This window comes from Fistularia commersonii, chromosome 8, assembly GCF_037954325.1.
Source record: "Fistularia commersonii isolate RoL2024-O1a breed Wild chromosome 8, RoL_Fcom_v1.0, whole genome shotgun sequence".
NCBI lineage: Eukaryota > Metazoa > Chordata > Actinopteri > Syngnathiformes > Fistulariidae > Fistularia > Fistularia commersonii.
This window is the reverse complement of record NC_141291.1, coordinates 18,268,206-18,288,095: the sequence shown is the minus strand read 5'-3', so window position 1 is coordinate 18,288,095 and position 19,890 is coordinate 18,268,206. Positions and strand designations below refer to the sequence as shown.

Sequence of the window (19,890 nt, the reverse complement as noted above, 5' to 3'; positions counted from 1 at the left end):
ATAGAAAATTGCTCCACCTCCTTTGCCGCACTGCTCCCTTTTGTTTCAGCCTGCGTTTTATATAGTCCAACAAACCAAAATTCTCTACATTAGATAAGAAAACAAAAAAACTAAACTGTGTTTTTTTTTTGTCTTCATAGTCTCCCTTTTCTTTTTTTCTCAGCATGACTGTGGCCGAGCACATCCTCTTCTGCTCGCTGCTCAAAGGCCGGCCGATTGCAGAGGCCGAGGAGGAGGTGGAGAACATGCTGCAAGATCTCGGCCTCCCTCACAAGAGAGATGAACTGACCCAGAACCTCTCGGGTCGGTCTGACATACACAGTTCAAAAAAAAAAAAAAAATTTTTGTTGGTTATTATTTGGTGTTTCAGATTGACAGGATTATTTAGCAAACTACATGTTCTTTTAATGCAGGGGGAATGCAGCGCAAGTTATCAGTTGCTTTGGCGTTTGTCGGTGGCACTAAGGTGGTGATCCTGGATGAGCCCACTTCGGGGGTAGATCCGTACTCCAGACGCTCCATCTGGGACCTGCTGCTCAAATATCGTGCAGGTAATAGCGCTTTCTGGCTTGGAGGGATTACAGGTGTTCAATTCGGGTAAAGCAGTTTCACTAAAAATAACTTTACTGTTTCCCATCTAACCTTCATGATGCACAACCTGTCTGTGGCCGCATTGTAATTCTGCAATTAATTAGGACTTAAACATTTGCAATGAGCATCAAATTAACCATTTAAACCATTAATGGAAAAAAATGTCACCTGTGATCAACAGCAATTTGTCATAGCGCATAACCCAAAATGCGACACCATCAAACTCATTTTCACTTTTCTCGAGCCTTTCTAATAACGCGGATGATGACATTTGAAGTCATTACTATTGAACAAAGAGTAAATTGCCATATTTGAGACTAATTGAATATTGAAGTTAGACTCTTGACTAGTTTCACTTACGGTTTATCTGCAAGAGCATAAATGAAACTGACAGATATGTGAAGTGAAAGTATTTCAACTCTAACCCATATGATCATCTTGACATTATCACTGCTATCACCGATGAGACAAGCCCAGCTAATTACATAATTTTAAAAAGAAAGAAGTTTCAGCTTCAAAGCAGCAAGAGACAAATCACAGACTCTCACAGTTCAGATTAAAAAGATATGTCTCATATCTTTGGGCCTGATAAATTCATGATGTCACATTCTTGCCAATGCCACTGTCTTATAACGTTGTCATTATGCATATATTATTTAAAGCACCGAGTGTAGTTACAATGTCATGATCCGTTTAATTGTGAGCTTCTGTTTTAAAACCCCACATGTTTCGGCCAATATTTGGGACGTGACTTTTAACGTACTGATATATTTGACACCATGCTTCTTTTTAGAATTTCAAGTGATTTATACCATGGGAGAGCATGAGTGAGCATTAGGACACTAGGGCTACAATGTCAAGATCCTCAGGCCTTCTGCATGATAAAGAAACATAATAAAAGCACATAAATTGTTTCTCTAAATCACATGTGATGCAACTATCATCTTGGGTAATATCGGCCCTTTCCAATGTCGACTAATTTGGTATTCTCATTTATAGCAGTATTAATTGTACATTGCTTTACACTTGAGTGACTGTGAGGTTTTCCATTTTGAGAGTTATTTTAATAAGTAGTTTTGTTATAATTATATTAAAAGTAAAAATTTTCCTGATTCCGTGATGCATCCTGGAGGCCATAACGCCCTCTAGGTGATTTTAGGATAGAGGGAAATGTATTGACAGATGCTAGAAGAATGATGGGAAGGTAGAAAGCATACTTTGAAGAGCTGATGAATGAGGAAAATGAAAGAGGGGCAAGAGTAGTAGAGGTGACTAGAAGAGGCAGCGGAAGAGTTTCTGACTAGTTTATTCAACGGGATCGTAAACAGTGAGAAGATGCCTGAAGAATGGAGATGAAGTGTGATGGTACCCATTTTTAAGAATAAGGGGGATATGCAGAATTGTGGCAACTAAAGTGGGATAAAATTGATGAGCTATACAATGGAGTTATGGGAAAGAGTAGTGGAAACTAGACTGAGAGTAGAAGTCAGCATTTGTGAACAGCGGTTTGGCTTCATGCCTAGGAAGAGTACTACAGATGCTTGAGAATGCTAATAGAGAAGTACAGAGAAGGTCAGAGGGAGCTGCATTGTATTTTTGTCGACCTAGAAAAAGCATATGACAGGATGCCAGAGGAACTCTGGTATTATTGAAATCTGGAGTGGCAGAGCAGTATGTTAGACTGGTGCAGGACATGTATGCTAGCTGAGAGACAGTGGTGCAGTGTGCTGTAGGGGTAACAGAGACGTTCAAGGTGGACACAGCAAGTTAGAGTATATGTGTGTGAATGAGAGGAACCTGGGTGGAATGGTGAGGCTACAGGGAGTGGAGCTCAAGAAGTTGGAGGAGTTCAAGTACTTAAGGTCAGCTTTTCAGAGCAATGGAGAGTGTGGGAAAGAAGTAAAGAAATTGGTTCAAGCAGGTTGGAATGGGTGGAGAAAAGTGTCAGGGGTACTATGCGATAGAAGACTATCAGCCAGAATGAAGGGAAAGGTATGCAAGACAGTGGTGAGACCAGTGATGCTGTATGGACTAGAAACAGTGATAATGACAAAAAGACAGGAGGCAGAACTAGAGGTTGCAGAGATGAAGATGTTGAGGTTCTCTTTGGGAGTGACCAGGATGGATAGGATCAAGAATGAGTCTATCAGAGGAACAACACATGTTAGATTTTTTGGAGAGAAGGTCAGAGAAGCCAGACTGAGATGGTTGGGTCATGTACAAAGGAGGGATAGAGAATATATTGGTAGGCAAATGCTGGAATTGGAGCTGCCAGGCAGGAAGTTTCGAGGAAGACCAAAGAGAAGATTTATGGATGTAATGAGAAAGAATATGAAGTCTGTTGGTGTGAGATGATACAAAGAATAGGGTTAGATTGAGAAGGTTGATTTGCTGTTGATTTACCCCTGAAGGGAAAAGCCAAAAGGAAAAGAAGACCTAATGGGGCTGCTGGCTTTACCCAGTCTTACCTGTACCCGTCCTTATGAGGTATATGACTTTATTTGAGCATAACTCGAGCATAATTTACAATTTGTTGGAGCATAATTTACAAAAAGAACATCGTACTGTTTTGAAAAAAGCATGAATTTCACGAGGTGGTAAGCACCTCTGCCTCACGGCAAGAAGGTCAAAGGTTCCATTCTGACTTGTACCCTTCCTGTGTGGCGTTTGCATATTCTCCCTATGGGTTTTCCTTTGGGTACCGCTTCACATTTGAGACATTTGGAGGCTCCCAAATGTGTGAATGAGATATTGAATGGTTCTATGTTTCTATATGTGGCCCTAAGACTAAGGGACCATCAGTCTGGAGTGAACCCTGCCCCTCAGCCAATTTCGGCTGGTATAGGCTCCAGCACCCCTATGGAGTGCAGGGTGATCTGTATAGATAAAGAATCCGCTTTTATAAAATATAATTTGATATTTGTCACCTGTTGGCTGTGACAAATAATGCTATTTCAAGGCATTTTAAAAGGTATATCCATTTAGTTTAGGGTCCCGGCAACACAGGAAAAGTTTTATGCCACATGAGAATAATCAAATGTCCTGCAGTGGATACTGATCTGGGCAAAGATGGACACCACACCTTTGTAAGTAATTCTTTGGCCTTTGCTGCAGGGTGTACGGTGATAATGACCACACATCACATGGATGAGGCCGACCTCCTGAGTGACCGGGTTGCCATCATCTCTCAGGGACGACTCTACTGCTGTGGATCCCCCATCTTTCTGAAAAATTGTTTCGGGGCCGGCTTCTACCTCACGCTCGTGCGGAGAGTGAAAATGGGTGTATGTAGTTTGTTTTTAAAAGGCTTTTGAGTTCTGTTTTTGTTTCAGAAAGAGTTAGGGTAAACTAATAGTTCAAGACACTAAGATGGAATCATTATTATCTATCTATGTTTATAGTGATGACATGTAAATAGGCAATCACTGAATTTTAATTTCTCAATACATGATAGTAAAAGGATACAGAAAAATTTGAAGTTTAACCAAGGGATGTTTTTTGGAAACCTGCAGGGTGGATGTGACTGTACAGAAACCTGCACCTGTATGTGCTCAAAGTGTTCAAAGTTTAAAGTGAACCAGGAAGAGGTACCCAGCAGACAGCTGGACGGTAAGATCAACTTTGGTTCTATTACAAGATTCAGAGGCACAATTAAACTCTCAAAAATGTTTAATTCTGCTCATCCTTTCAATAACTAACAATGGATACAAATGACCTGATAAAATTGATGAACAATGCCATGCATTTGGATTGCAGTTTGTCCGCTTGCCCTTGCAAACACATCAAAAAACACTCCAGTTGTTGGTAAGAGTGTCCAAAATGGGGAGATCTGGATCGCTTTCCCTCTTTTTGATCTCCGTCAGGATGATCGGGAAGCAGAGAGTCTCCGATGGTGAAGAAAGAGCTTAGTCAGAGTATGAAGTTGTCAGAAAATTATCTCCACTCACAGAGCGCTTTCACACGTTGCGGTTCCAAAGAGCTTTACACTACATTGCATCCTCCCATTCACACGCTGAGAGCGTTAGTGCTCCCATACAAGGCACTAACCTGGGGAACAACTTGGAGTTCACTTACTTATGCAGACAGAGCTGTTGTGGATTGAACCACCAACCTCCTGATTGGAGGAACACCTGAATCATCCAACTGAGCCACTGCCCCCCTAGTTTGCCACTTCTTTTATGTTCAGTCTTTAACTTATGGTCATAACATTTGGGTCCCAACCAAAAGTAGACGTTCATGGACGCGCATGCCTGAAATGAGTTTAGATGACTTCAGTTTTATTCGGGATTTAGAATTAGAGGTTGATTGACGAGCATAGATCTCCGCAAGGAGCTGGGAATAGAACTACCTGTCCTTCACCTCAAAATGAGTCACGTGGTCAGTCATCTAGTGCGGATGCCTACATGATGCCTTCAAGGTATTGCAGGTATGTTTACCTGGGAGACAGCTCCATCATTGACCCGGAACAAGCAGAAGGGATTAGATACTCTCTTTGGCCATGCGATACGTTCAGTGTTCCCCCAGGAAGGGCTTGGTGGATGCCTGGGTCAGCCTGCTAAATCTGTTGCCACTTTGAGGCTGCTCCAGATAAGCAGTGGGACAAAAAAATAAAATGTATAAATCCCACAGCTTCAGCTTCACATTTCTGCTTTTGCACGCGTAATAGTTTAGGAAATCATACATGGGTTTCTTAGCACTGCATGCATTCCTCGGCGCTTTACCAATTTCTAAACAATAAGAGATGCGAGAAATAAAGTCAGCCACTAAATAGTTGAACTGGAAATGCACAGAGACGCTTATTATACCGCTATTTTGTATCGCCAGGTGATATGGAGAGAATCACGGCCCTTGTCCATCATCACGTACCCCAGGCTCGTCTTATCGAAGCTATTGGTCAAGAAGTGACCTATTTGCTGCCCAACCGTAACTTTCAGCCCAGAGCCTACGCCAGTCTCTTCAGAGAGCTGGAGGAAACGCTCGTGGACATCGGGCTTAGCAGCTTTGGTGTCTCTGACACGTCACTGGAAGAGGTGGGTGGACACAACTGCAAAATGGACTTCTAAAGCCGTTTTGTGTAATTCCAATATAATAGAAAGATGTGTCAAGAAAAGTGAAAAAACAAAAAAAAAAACGGATATAATCTTTACAAGTTTACATCAGTCCAATGGTTGGAAAATCAGACTGAAAACAAGAAGCTTCTGAATGTATGTTTGATTGTTATTAAAGCATATACACCGTGAGCAGTAACCTTTTGTTTTTGATTAAACTGTTTCTTTTTTTTTTTTTTTTTTTTTTTTTTCCTCTTCCTTCAGCCGATGGGAATCTTCAAATCTTTGTACTTTTGAAGACCTTAAAACACTTTATAGCCTTGACTTTGACACTTTATTGTTTTATTTGTATTTCTTATTTTCTGTCCTTCCTACTATTATTTATTATTGTTATGTTTTACTTGAAACTCTGGCACAGCAATTTCCTTCGGGATAGATAAAGTTATTCTTATTCTTATTCTTCTTTCTTCAGACAGACAATCAATCTTGTATTTTCTTGTAGATATTCCTCAAAGTGACTGCTGATGGATATGCAACTAAGACAAAATGTGCGAAAGGTAAAAGAAAATGTACACAGCACAATTGATTCAGCTCGATCCCTTCTTTTTCCGTTTTTGGCTGATTCCTCTTTGTGTCATGTTTTTTTTTTTCTCACCTGCCCATCTAATTTTCACAAGGCGATTTACATCCTTTTAACGTGGCTGTTTATCCCTCCCAGACAAGGAATCATTGCGGCAGATTTCTCGTGCTAGTCTTTGCCGATTGAACAGGGTGGCAATTGATATGGAACCACCAAAAGGTGACGGCGGCTCTGCTTGCTACAGTTGCTACCGCATAGAACTGTCTAAATTTGTAATTCACATATTCATATACAGGCCTTTTTACAGGCCTTTTTCCTACAACTATGCTGTTGTTGCGGAAAAAATAATTATGTAAATTAAGAATGCTGACAATCCTACCGTGCATTCACTTATATATTAAAGAAACTGAGCAGTCAGCATGAAGCAATTGTATTTCTGCAAAGCTTCTGCAAAGAAATTCAACTTCAGCCCCCAGTGAAAACACCTGGAAGCTCACATAGCTAAGCTGGTAAACACCCACCGTAGCTCTTTTGGGTGACTAGCTGTACAAAGCGCACTTAAAAACTGCTCCTGCTGCTTCTTGCTGGGCTTTCTTATCCAAGATTGATTTTACATATGTTAGTGTGCCAACTGACTTGAGCTCTGTTTACCAGACTCAGATGGAGCTTTGCACGCAAACGGCCAGGACAGTTACGCGGCCCCGGAATGGGGAGCGGGAAGAGGATCCTACCAGATCAGAGGCCTGTGTCTCACCTTCAAACAGTTCTTTGCCCTGCTCATCAAACGGTGGCATCACACAACTCGTTCCTGCAAAGATTTCCTCGCCCAGGTGACCCACCTGCACGTAGATGTGTGACAATCAGGTCTATTGCATTCAGTAGATTTATTTTGCAACCCCTAACCCCATACTTACACAGCATACACCTGATACAAGATTTCCCAGTTTATAGTGAGATTTTGATGAATTATTTGTAATTTATTTGGATTTTTAATGATTGACTTGTGTAATTCAATATACATTTCTTATAAATATGAGCAGAAGAGATGTATCTTATTACGGAAGTAAAACAATTATAACACAGATCATCCTGATTACCTGTCGATCTTTGATGAAATGGTTACAGGTTACTTTAAATGCACTACTTTAAAATATCCGGAACAAGGTCCATGTAAAATTTCCAGAGAATTCTGTCAAAATGCCCAGTTTTCTAAAATAATTTTCTGCTCTTTTTGACATATGCTGTTGCTGTTTGAGTATTCTGTTATTTTTTTATAGCAGCAGTAAGATTAGATACAGGTATGATTTCAGGCCACAATTGAAAGTCAAAAATATAATACAGTTTAACATTTTCTGTGCCATTGCTGACATAGCCCCCCTTTATTGCAATCAGTGGGTGGTTAGTGGTGTCACTAGTGGAGTTAAATATTTGCTTTATTTAAGATAAATATTTGCAATTTTAACCTTTTTATTTTAATTGCTGGTAAAAGCGGTCTTGAACACAAGATACATCTCTGTGATGCCACTGTGATGACTCGACAGTCCGGCTAACGATCCATCTCACAGTGAGCTGTGATATAAGTGTGATTGGGAACTACATCAGATCGATACAAAAAGTATATGCGCAATAGTCCTCAAAAAGCTAAAATATTAAATATTAGAATGGATTTGGGGTCTAAAAATGAGTTTCAGGAAAGTCAGTAAATGGGTCTAGGATCCCGGCAGGATTCACATAGATCAGTGAAAACGAAACAAATTGAGATTCTGTTTTTATTTTCATGTAATGAACTGACCAAATGGACAGTTATGACCCACATGTGCTTTACCAGGCACATGGATACACAGTGCTTGACTGATGCAGTGCCCAGTGACTAATATCACAGACCTATCCAACCCCCCATGTATATCACAGATTCCCCTTTCACAGTATGCAATAGGGTTGATGGACATTGTAGTTGTCTTGCAAAAAAATTCAGTTTGGAACTAAGAAAAAACACGAGGATGGTCTTTTTTTGCACTTGTTTCAGGGGAAGGTGGTTAAAAAAAGACCAAATCCCTAATGTTGTATGTGATGTAGCTGCAGAACACCATTATATCTGGTGTCATAATTTAACCTGTCAAATTATGTATACCAGTAGCTGTTCCTAGCGAGGTTTCATAATTGTCATTGGAAAATGAAAATGAGGAAACCAGCTGATGTCACATACAGGAATGATTCGAGCATTGTCGCAAATGCAAGAGAGCGATTGATACATGGTCTGATGTTTGTAAATGACAATAACCAACCCCTCCACGTCGGTATAGCAGACAGGGATTTTTAGATTTATACAATTGCCTGTTATGAAAGAGGCTGATTATGTTTTTTTCCCCCATAAAATGGATACAACAATTGAATACGTCAAATCTTTAATTGTGCCCCTCTTTCTGTGAAATTCACATTTGCATAGAGATTCTTGGGTTTGAGATTTTGATTTGTGATCAAATGACATGGATGGTGACACCTCTTCTTCTCCCATGTGATGTTACTACCATTCTTGGGTGCAACGGGTCCCAACCAGGGTGTGTGTCAGCAGCAAATATACTTCCAGACTAAAAGTTTCCACTCCCACCTCCTTCTGGGCAGTTCTGTCAGCTTTAACTAAAATTCTGTATTGAACATATGAACAGATGGATGGAATCAATGTGTACCACAGTGCACCTAATATTCAAAGTGGAGAGTTGTTAGTGATGGTGATTACACGGTGTTCACTGTGCGTGAGATACCAAGTGTTTTTAAACCGTTGCTGTCTCCCTGATAGATTGTTTTGCCAGCCAGTTTTGTTTTCCTGGCACTGACATTCACTCTGATTGTCCCACCATTTGGAGAGTATCCAAGTCTGACTCTCAGTCCCTGGATGTATGGGAGACAGTACACTTTCTTTGGGTGAGCACAGTACAATTCAAAATATCTCCAACTTATCTAAGTAATGAAAAGCTGAATATTGTTTTTTTTTTTTTTTTTTAATTATATACTTTTCAAATTGCAGTAATGAACGTCCACTGGATTCTAAAATGAGATACTTTGCTGAGGTGTTGCTGGACAAGCCGGGCTTTGGAACTCGCTGCATGGTGGATGAACCGCTGGAGTGAGTACCCTTATATGTCACCTATATTTTTATACCGTACTCTTTAAGTAAAGGCAGATAAAATTAAATTATGTTAAAGTTAATTGTAAAATAATTTTCCAACTTTGCGAATAGAAGCCACATAAATCTGATATATGGAATCTATAACTGATTCACAGCCTACTCTTGTCCCTTAACTTTATTATTAGAGAGTTCCCATGTAATAACATCACCACAGAATGGGAGATGCCACTGGTTAACCCTGCAGTGATAGATATGTTGGCCGGATCAGATTGGAACTCGTTTAGACCGTCGCCAGACTGTCAGTGCAGTACCACCAAGAAACTCACTATGCTGCCGACATGCCCTGAGGGAGCTGGAGGCCTGCCACCCCCACAGGTAGGTGAATGCTTAAAAGTAGGACTTTCTCTATCCATATCACTCTCATTAGTCATATATCTATAAAAGCATATGTTTGTTTTGCATTTTACCGAAAATCAGAATCAGGTTCTCAATCACAAAGGTTAAGAATAGTCATGGAAAGTCATCCACACGGTGAAAGCATTAAGGTATAATTTCAGATTGGTTGGGCTAGTGTTGTTTGGGAGGGTATGGAAGGGGAGGCTTTGCAGTACCACAACCAATTTACAATCATACTATTATGAATGGTGAGGGGCAACTTAAAATCAAGTTATCCGTGTCACTCTGTCTGTCGGGAGCTACTGTATGAAGATGGGCAAAATGGGACGCTATGAAGTAAATCATGGGAATCACGCTGTCTGTGATGTCGGCTGATTTTTGAGCTGTGAGAGCATTCTGCCTGGCTGGTTGCGGCTTGTGATGAACTGTTATCAGCTAGTTTATTGGTGCTGATGGATTTTGACAGCTGGGACTGATTTCTGTGATGTCATGGCATGTGAAGTCTCTGGAACCGTCTATGAAATTGCATCACAGTACTATGTTACATCAGAATTCTCACACTATAACAGGAGCTATGTATAGGGCTTTCTCTTTTGGCCCTGTTGATTCCACGGATTCAGCTTATTTAACTGTACAGACATTTACTTAACACACTGTATATTGACCACTTTTTAAAATGCAGCACAAAAAGCCGAGGGACTCTCCGGAGGATTCGGAACAGTTGTCTTCTCAAAAAATGTTATCAGAAGCCAAGGGGGCGGAAGCCACACCGGCACACCTTCACAGTGAGAGCTCATCAGAAAGTGAGGCAGTAGAGCACCCACAGCACCGTCAGGAGAGCAAAACAGACTTGCCCTCAGAATACTTAGAGCTCAAGAAAGTGGTCAAATATCTCAAGGGAGGCAACCAGACGGCCAATGTACTCACTCTGTGCATCATGATGGACTTTAATTTGATGCAGGAGACATGCCAGCGGGCCATTCTGGAAGTAGGCGGCCTTGAAGTCCTCATTAACCTGCTGGAAACAGATGACATCAGATGCAAAATTGGGTCTTTGAAGATCTTGAGAGAGATAAGCCACAACGTACGAATTAGTTGGGCAATCGACGACATGGGAGGCTTGAAGAGTCTCATTAAGATACTGGACTCTCCGGTCAAAGATCTAAAAGCTTTGGCAGCCGCTACCATCGCCAACGTGGCCCGCTTCCGAAGAGCATGGAGAACTGTCAGGCTATATGGAGGTATAACAAAATTGGTGAAGCTGCTGGACTGTCACCTCAATGTAGAGAATGTTAATTCAAAGCATGAGGAGGATGTAGAGGTAGCTCGCTGTGGTGCCTTAGCACTTTGGAGCTGTAGCAAGAGTACCAAGAACAAGGAAGCCATTCATAAAGCTGGAGGCATTCCTCTGCTGGGGCAGCTGCTCAAGTCCCGGCATGAGAACATGCTCATCCCTGTAGTTGGTACGCTGGAGGAGTGTGCTTCGGAGGAAAGTCAAAGGATTGTTATTCAAAATGAGGGCATGATCAAACATTTTGTGAAAAATCTCAACAGTGATAATGACGAACTGCAAATGCATTGTGCCAATGCAATCTTTAAGTGCGCCGTTGATCAGAAGACACGTAGTCTCGTGCGTGAATACAATGGCCTACAGCCACTGGTTTCACTGCTGAAAAAGGCACACAACAAGCAGCTTTTGGCTGCCGCAACTGGAGCTATTTGGAAGTGTTCCATCACCATTGAGAATGTGGCTATGTTTCAGAGGTACAAGACACTGGAGACATTAATTGGCCTTCTTACCGGTCAGCCTGAAGAAGTGCTTGTCAATGTTGTGGGAGCCCTTGGAGAATTTGGCCAGATACCTGCCAACAAAGCTACACTCCGCGGAGCCATCAAGCCATTAGTCAGTATGCTCACCAGCTCGAACCATGCTCTCCTGGTGAATGTCACCAAAGCAGTCGGAGCCTGTGCCACGGATACAGTAAACATGGCGATCCTTGACCACCTTGATGGAGTCCGACTGGTGTGGTCCTTGTTGAAAATACCTAAAGCAGATGTTCAAACCAGCGCTGCATGGGCTCTTTGTCCATGCATTGATAACGCAAAAGATGCAGGTAAAATGGTTCGTTCCATTGTTGATGGACTGGGACTAATTGTTGATTTGTTGAATTCATCAAACATTGATTTGTTGGCCAGCATTTGCGCTGTCATTGCCAAAATTGCAAAAGATGAGGAGAATCTGGCAATCCTCACTTCCTATGGGGTTGTCCCATTGCTAGCCAAACTGACTAACATTAATGATGACAGGATCTGGTGCTACCTAGCTCAAGCCATCGGCATCTGCTGCATGTACGGAAATAACAGGACAACCTTTGGAGAGGCTGGCGTCGTGGCTCCCTTGGTGAATTACCTGAAGTCGAATGACACAGCAGTACATCAGAGTGCAGCAATGGCCCTGTACCTGCTGTCCAAAGACCCAAACAACTGCATTACCATGCATAAAAGAGGAGTGGTTGAGCCCTTGATCCACCTAATGGGCTCTGATAATGAAATACTCCAGGAATTAGCTGCTGGCTGTGTGCGGAACATACGTTTACTTGCCTTGGCTAATAAGAAGAGCTGATTATTTGAAGTTCAACTTGTACTTGCACGTCCTTCAGTGTTGCACTTGTCTTCCAATGTGTGGTTTGTGATTTTTTATGGGTTTTCTTTTTTAGGTCATATTATTCCTAATTCTGTAAGTGCATCAAATTATGCATAGCCATCTCCTGCATTTTTACATGACACAAACGGCAGGATATGAATAAAGTTTCTATTAAATAAAAATCATGCATCATTATATTAAATGAAAATCATGCTTCACTAAAAACTTTTTCCTTGCTTTTTATGACCAAAATATTGCAGTAAAAGTAAGCATGGACAGATTCATCCTCCGTAGAGATGCTTTACTTGGAAACATGTACCTGTCACCCTGCAGCAATATATTGTGTATTTGATCACAAAGACTGGATAAGTAGTGTGCTATTGAGAAGATTAGTCAATCCTCAATTTGCGCATTGTTTTTCATGATATTTCACCCTTGGAATTTTTTTTATTGATTCATGCTTTTCACTAGCATGAATATTCTCTGTGATATAGTTTTATTCTTTTTTTTGTGCAACCCATCACTTGTTTGGTTGGACAATTTTCAAGGGTTCTCTCTAGAAATTGATAACCAATTGCTCTGATAGGCAAGTTTCTATCTTGCCTGCCTTTTCCTAAACTCTTCAGGACAGTCACAGCTTTACCATATGCATTTTTTTACAATCTGCACTATATGGTGTGTCACCAATATGGTGTGTCACCCTTTGCTGACCTGAATATTTTTTATAGTACCAAAACACATCCCTGACCAAAATGAAACACATTATCCATGAACAAGACAAGGCAGGGTGAAAATATTTTTTTACAGAAGTACAGTGTTAAAGCTTCACTAAGATTCTAAGTGAACATAGAAAAGACATGTTCATTGAACCCCTCTCAAATCTCTTGAATGTGATGTTTATCTGGAGGGAATTTGAATTAGATTTACAAAACCATTAATTTAGCTTTAACGTAGCACATCCATCAACACAAATTCAAACACTGCCATCAAAAACACCAACATGCAACCGTTGTGCTGTATTGCGTGATGCCACATAGGCACGGATCAACATAGAAAAACAGTCCCCTCTGTGATGATAGATTCCATGTAATAAAGCCTATCTACACAGGTCAGATGTGAAACCATAACAGTGAATTGATTACCATCTATTTTCTGGTAACAACAGGGCCTGTTAGTAGGAAGATAAGATGAGGCAGTGAGAGAATGTTTTGTCCTCACAGTTAATGTTTCGGAAGATGAAATATGGACGGGCATAAGGAGATGACTGATTTTGATAAAAGCCAGAATCTGACCGGTCTGTCTTGATCTCTGTATTTTGTGAACGTGTAATCTGTGGAAGGAAAACAGATGAACCAGCATAGGTCATTCTGTTTCTCAAATCAGTTAATGCTGGTTTTGATGGGATTGCCAGAACACAAAGCGCATCAAACTTTGGTGGGTGTGTGCGACTGCTTGGCTGCAAACCACCAGTATGCCCATGTTGACCGTCGTTCACCACCATAATAATTTACTATCGGCATGTGAGCGTCAAAACTATACTGTGAAGCAGTGGATGGTGAAAATGATAGATCAAGCTTTCTTTAACATGGATGATTGGCTGTCTGTGTGTGGCTCATACCTGGGAAGGAAAAGATACCAGGATGCACAATAGGAAGACAGGCAGCCACTGAATACAATGTGATGCTTCGAACAATGGTCTATTGTGAAAGAATTGGTCCTGTCATTCACGTAGGTGTTCCTTTGCTTACCTAAACTGCTACCAACCTCCATGGAACTACAGGGAACTACAACTTACCACTCTTGAAGGATCCGCTGCTAATAACTTTGTGCCGGATACCGAAGCTCACCTTCCCGGGTCTACTACAATGTATGTCTTGACAAATTGGGGCTCGAGACAAACGTGGTACAGACACAGTATTAATTGGTGGTCATATTATGGTTTATTGTTTTAAATCCTTATTGCAATGTTTTTCTGTCACACTTTATTTGATACTAAACACATGACAAGAAGAAATCTAGACTGATGAAATATGAAAAAAAAAAAAAACAAGTTATAAAATAAGAATATACAGGGTTTGATTAGACTCTATCATTTCAACTTTACATCACATTAGAAAGACTCAAGAAACAACATAAATAGTATAAGTGCATGATGCTGCTATACTCAGATGCAGCTGTGCTGTCATTAGAAATCATACAAATGTTCAGTTTTGATAGTTTACACAATTTGGTACCAAATTGTGTCAGTTATAACAAGCAATTACATAGCAATGCTTTTTATATTTTGCAAAGCCTTTGATCCAGAACATTTATTTTGATATAAATAAATGTATTGTCGTACTGTTTTTATCATTGTATTTATTCATTCATGTATTACTTTGTCTTCAGGCTGGTTTTTCGACCATTTCTAAAATCATATTTCATGTCCAATGCGGTACATGAAATATGTACCGATAGCAGCAAACTGCTATCTGCTAGCAGTTTGCAGATAGTAATATAAAGCCTATCAACACAAATTCACAATGACTTTGCATCTCTAAATTCTAGATGGGCTTGTCAGGATTTATCATTGCTATCAGAGATGTAATGAGGAAAAAATATCCAGAAATCACTGTCATGACCATTGTCTGATTTTGAAAGAATTTATTTGCAAATTATAGTGGAAAACAAGTGGTCAATAAAAAAAGTTAATCTAAATACTTTGTTTTTTACCCTTTGTTGGCAATGACAGATCAATTGATTTCTGTAAGTCTTCAGAAGGTTTTCACACACTTGCTGGTATTTTGGCCCATTCCTCCATGCATATCTTTGGACTTTTAACTCTCTCCAAAGTTTTTCTATGGGGTTGAGATTTGGAGACTGACTAGGCCACTCCAGTACCTTGAAATGCTTCTTATGAAGCCACTCCTTCGTTGCCCGGCCGGTTTGTTTGGGATCATTGTCAGGCTGAAAGACCCAGCCGTGTTTCATCTTCAATGCTCTTGATGACAGAAGGAGATTTTCACTCAAAATCTCACGATACAGGGCCGTGTTCACTCTTTCCTTTCCACGGATCGGTCGTCCTGGTCCCTTTGCAGAAAACTGCCCCAAAGCATGATGTTTCCACCGCCATGCTTCACAGTAGGTATGGTGTTATTTGGATGCAACTCAGCATTCTTTCTCCTCCAAACACGACAAGTTGAGGCCGTATGAAAAAGTTCTATTTTGGTTTCATCTGACCATAGGACATTCTCCCAATCCTCCTCTGGATCATCCAAATGGTCTCCAGCAAACATAAGATGGGCTTGGACATGTACTAGCTTAAGCAGGGGGGACACGTCTGGCACTGCAGGATTTGAGTCCCTGGCGGTGCAGTGCGTTTCTGATGGTAGACTTTGTTACTTTGGTCTCAGCTCTCTGCAGGTCATTTACTTGGTCTCCTGTGTGGTTCTGGGATTTTTTCTTCCCAGCCTGGTGCGGGTCTACAATTTTGTTTCTGGTGTCCTTTGACAGCTCTTTGGTCTTGGCCATAGTGGACTTTTGAGTGTGACTGTTTGAGGTTGTGGACAGGTGTCTTTTATTCTGATAACCAGTTCAAACAGGTGCCATTAATACAGGTAACATGTGGAGGACAGAGGTGCCTCTTAGAGAAGAAGTTACAGGTCTGTGAGAGCCAGAAATCTTGCTTGTTTGTAGGTGACCAAATACTTATTTTACAAAGGAATTTACCTATTAATTACTTAAAAATCCTCCAATGTGATTTCCTGGATTCTTTCCCCCAATCCTGTCTCTCATAGTTGAAGCATACCTATGATGAAAATTACATCTTTAAGTGGGAGAACTTGCACAATTGGTGGCTGACTAAATACTTTTTTGCCCCACTGTATCTGCTGATTAAAACGTCACATCTATGTTTATGACATTAACTTGCAAAATGAACAGACCCAGCATGTATAGTAAAATGCATTTAACATATTTCCCATGTATCCTGCTTATAAGCAGCTGTGCAGAGGAAATTCCTCGTGTCCGTTGCTAAAATGAAAACGTCTTTGTATGCCATCTTTTCATCAGAGAATCCAGTCGACAGGAGATGTTCTTATGGATCTAACAGGCAGAAACATCTCAGACTACCTGGTGAAAACCTACCCGATTCTCATCAGAACCAGGTATTAATCGCTGTACCAACCGACCATTTTCTGTGACGGCAATTACAAATTTGAGTCTTTTTAGGTCTGTAACTCATTGTTTTTGTACTTTGTAATTTGTAAGATATGTCATTCCTGTACATAGAAATTTAGATCTGTGACAGGTCTACACTTTTGCATGTAGTGCAAAAAAGTAGAGCTGAGCCTATATGACAAAAACACCACAGTGTCATAACTATATTCTATATTTGAACAATAAGCCGAAAAACTACTGTTTTCTGATATGAGAATATATGATCCTTTTTCAGCTTGAAGAGCAAATACTGGGTGAACGAACAAAGGTAACATCCAATGTCAGACAAGATTTAGATGTGAGCACCATGTATGTTGGTTCAGTCCCCCATCCGGTGGTTGTAGTTGTGTAGTGCAACTTTTACAGAAGCAGTAAACAATGACGTTTTTGCAGAAAATTCTGAATAATTTTCACTATGCTGCACAGGTATGGTGGTATATCAGTAGGAGGGAAACTTCCTGTTTTACAACTGCAGCCAAAAACTATCCAGGATGTGTCATCTCAACTTGGACGGCTGCTAAATGTTACAGGGGTATTTAAAACTAAATGTGCTCTGATTTCATTTGTGTGAGAACACATTTTCATAGTTTTTATTTGATATTTGTGAGGTGCAGATTTCTTGTGTAACAGACTTTTTAACATGGATTACAGGGCAAATACTCCAAACAAATTCTGAAGGACATTGGTACATTCCTCAGGTACATGGAGACAGAAAACAATGTCAAGGCAAGTTCTATTATGTCTTACGACTCAGATAATTGTAACAAGCACGTTAGTTAAAGTCATTTTGCAGATAAAAAAACAAAAAGAATTGCTGTGTGAGCTGATCTTTGTTTAAGCGTTTTAATATGTCCCTGCTTTTGAGACCTGTAGAACCCCAATAATCGTTAATACTGAATCTGTCCTGGATACTGCCCTGTCTTTTGCAAAGACAATATCCTTAAGTGTGGACAATAAGTTATCATTTTTACACAAACTAAAAAGCAGACAATTAAAGTATTATTTTTTGAACCAAAACCAAAGAGCCAGTATTCTGCTGTGGTACTTACCTTTGCAAGAAAATCCAGCTCTTAGCAGCGAGAGCACGCCTTCATTAAGAAATAGTGATGTTTGACTACTGCAAAAGATAGACTAGAACATCAATACCAAAAAAAAGAAAAAATTACAACTCCAAAGTAAGTGTTTTTGAGCCTCTTTAAAGCGGAATTGATTCTGTTTTAAATTTTCAATTAATCTGTACATTATTATAATAACAAATTCATTGGTCATTAATAAATAAATAAATAACACACACACACACACACACATATATTGGTATATGTCCTCTCCCGTTGTCAGCGATGCCACTGAGCCCACCACAAGTATCGCTTGGGCAAGTACCATTTTGGTGGGCGTTACCCGACGTGGTAAAGTTCCATTTTCAATAAATAGTCACTTTCTAGATAGCAGGCTTTAGGACTCTGATAATTTCTGACTTTGTTTCAATGATTTGTATATCAAATTGCATAAAACAACAATTAGACCGAAAAACCTGAAAACATAAAGAACATTTGTATTTCATCCATTACCAGGATGAGTCCAAGTTGTTTTACAGTGACTGTCTATTTTTATATTTGTTACCATTATATTATAGTACTTTCATTTGCAAGCAATGCTAGTTTATGTCATTGAACATCAACCGCAGTCAAAATACAATCTTGTCTTTTTCTGAATAGGTGTGGTTCAATAATAAGGGCTGGCATGCCATTGTGTCTTTCATGAATGTGGCAAATAATGCAATCCTCCGCGCAAACCTGCCCAAAGGAGCAAACTTGGCTGAATATGGAATTACTGTCGTCAACCATCCTCTCAACCTCACCAAGGAACAACTATCCGAAGTTACTGTGTAAGTGAACTAACAGCCGCTATTCAGTTGCTCTTCAAGACCTGAAAACATTTAAAATTTACAACAAATACTGGGTTGTAACAAATATGCACTGTGCATATCTATATCCATGCATACAGAACATACATACATACACACTGTAATGTGTTTGTGGGGGCGTGAGTATGTGTGTACATTTCTTTTCCGTTGTCTTTTGATCAAATCGGCCCATGCGAAGTCCTTAGAGAGAATTTTATTGTGCTCAGCTCATCAGCAAAACATAACAGTTATGTAGGGTGTATCTAGTGGATATTTAAACAGACCGTCCAATAGTAAGTTCTGAATTAAAGAGTTCTTCCTGTCACCTTGATATATTAAAACATACTCCTCTCTTCTCCCCAGCTTGAACACATCTGTAGATGCAGTAGTGGCCATCTGCGTCATCTTTGCCATGTCTTTTGTCCCGGCCAGCTTTGTCCTCTATCTCATCCAGGAGAGGGTGACCCAGGCCAAACACCTCCAGTTTGTCAGTGGTGTGAGCCCACTGATCTACTGGGTGGCCAACTTTCTCTGGGACATGGTGCAGTGACCCTTTAATCCACGCTCAACTATGTTAAAGAAACCCAAATAATGCCTTTCTCACACTGATTTTGTAATCGTGCCACAAGTGCTGATATTTACGTGTTGTCTTCTTTGTACAGGTGAATTACTCCATCAGTGCATTGATGGTAGTGCACATTTTCATTTTCTTCGATAAAGAGTGCTACACCTCCCCAACCAACCTTCAACCTCTAATTGCTCTCCTCATGCTTTACGGGTAGGTATCTATAAAAGTATGAAAAGGAAAAAAAGAAAATGTAAATATCCAGTGGATGAAATGCTGAGGTATAAAATTGACTCTTACTTGAGTTGTTGAATTGAATCATTATACCTCTTCACTATTTTTCACTTTATTTTGCACTTCATTTTCACTTTATTTTTATCTTCAATTTTTCAATATATTTATTTTTATTTTATATATTTACGGATGTTGTTTATCTACTCAAGGTCGCTCTGCCATTCCCTTGTGCCCTCTAATAACCCCTCAGGGACAAATAAAGTTTCTCTGATTCTGATTCTAATATTTAGTACATTTGTTATAGCTGAAGGACCTCTGCTTCCATGTCTCAATTCTTGCAGTATCTCTTTGGCATTCTTGACCTAATACTTATTGTGATCTTATCTTTCTTTCTCTGTCAGTTGGTCGGTCACGCCCATGATGTACCCAATGTCCTACGTTTTTAGTGTCCCAAGCACAGCCTATGTGTCTTTGTCATGTATCAACCTCTTCATCGGCATCAACAGCAGTGCAATCACCTTCATCCTGGACCTCTTCGAGAGCACCACAGTAAGAGGAATGGCTTTGTTTACATGTATTCGTCAATGTATTGTTCATCTGTCCCT

At 40.2% G+C, this 19,890-nt stretch overlaps 2 protein-coding genes across 4 annotated transcripts in view; both read left to right on the top strand.

The window, feature by feature from the left end:
• The window catches only part of abca4a (ATP-binding cassette, sub-family A (ABC1), member 4a), a 55,061-nt gene that overhangs the window by 31,083 nt on the left and 4,088 nt on the right, over window positions 1–19,890 (top strand). For 2 of the 3 annotated variants that reach the window (XM_086151487.1, XM_086151486.1), the window contains exons 22-40: window positions 164–303; window positions 414–551; window positions 3,706–3,875; window positions 4,104–4,200; window positions 5,416–5,621; window positions 6,142–6,196; window positions 6,358–6,438; window positions 6,874–7,049; window positions 9,017–9,141; window positions 9,245–9,343; window positions 9,532–9,721; window positions 16,437–16,531; window positions 16,819–16,851; window positions 17,010–17,115; window positions 17,235–17,309; window positions 18,299–18,468; window positions 18,850–19,027; window positions 19,149–19,264; window positions 19,687–19,834. In XM_086151487.1, the coding sequence (XP_086007613.1) occupies window positions 164–303; window positions 414–551; window positions 3,706–3,875; window positions 4,104–4,200; window positions 5,416–5,621; window positions 6,142–6,196; window positions 6,358–6,438; window positions 6,874–7,049; window positions 9,017–9,141; window positions 9,245–9,343; window positions 9,532–9,721; window positions 16,437–16,531; window positions 16,819–16,851; window positions 17,010–17,115; window positions 17,235–17,309; window positions 18,299–18,468; window positions 18,850–19,027; window positions 19,149–19,264; window positions 19,687–19,834 (2,398 nt within the window). The remainder of the gene's footprint in view (window positions 1–163; window positions 304–413; window positions 552–3,705; window positions 3,876–4,103; window positions 4,201–5,415; window positions 5,622–6,141; window positions 6,197–6,357; window positions 6,439–6,873; window positions 7,050–9,016; window positions 9,142–9,244; window positions 9,344–9,531; window positions 9,722–16,436; window positions 16,532–16,818; window positions 16,852–17,009; window positions 17,116–17,234; window positions 17,310–18,298; window positions 18,469–18,849; window positions 19,028–19,148; window positions 19,265–19,686; window positions 19,835–19,890) is intronic. The other variant, XM_086151488.1, reaches the window with a different exon arrangement.
• Window positions 10,419–12,387, top strand: LOC147232162 (outer dynein arm-docking complex subunit 2-like). The gene has a single exon (XM_086151608.1). The coding sequence runs from the start codon at window positions 10,419–10,421 to the stop codon at window positions 12,363–12,365; it is 1,947 nt and encodes a 648-aa protein (XP_086007734.1). The 3' UTR covers window positions 12,366–12,387.

Excerpts from the sequence above, each read along its gene's own strand:
- LOC147232162 (XM_086151608.1), top strand. The coding sequence starts at position 10,419 with ATGCAGCACAAAAAGCCGAGGGACTCTCCGGAGGATTCGGAACAGTTG.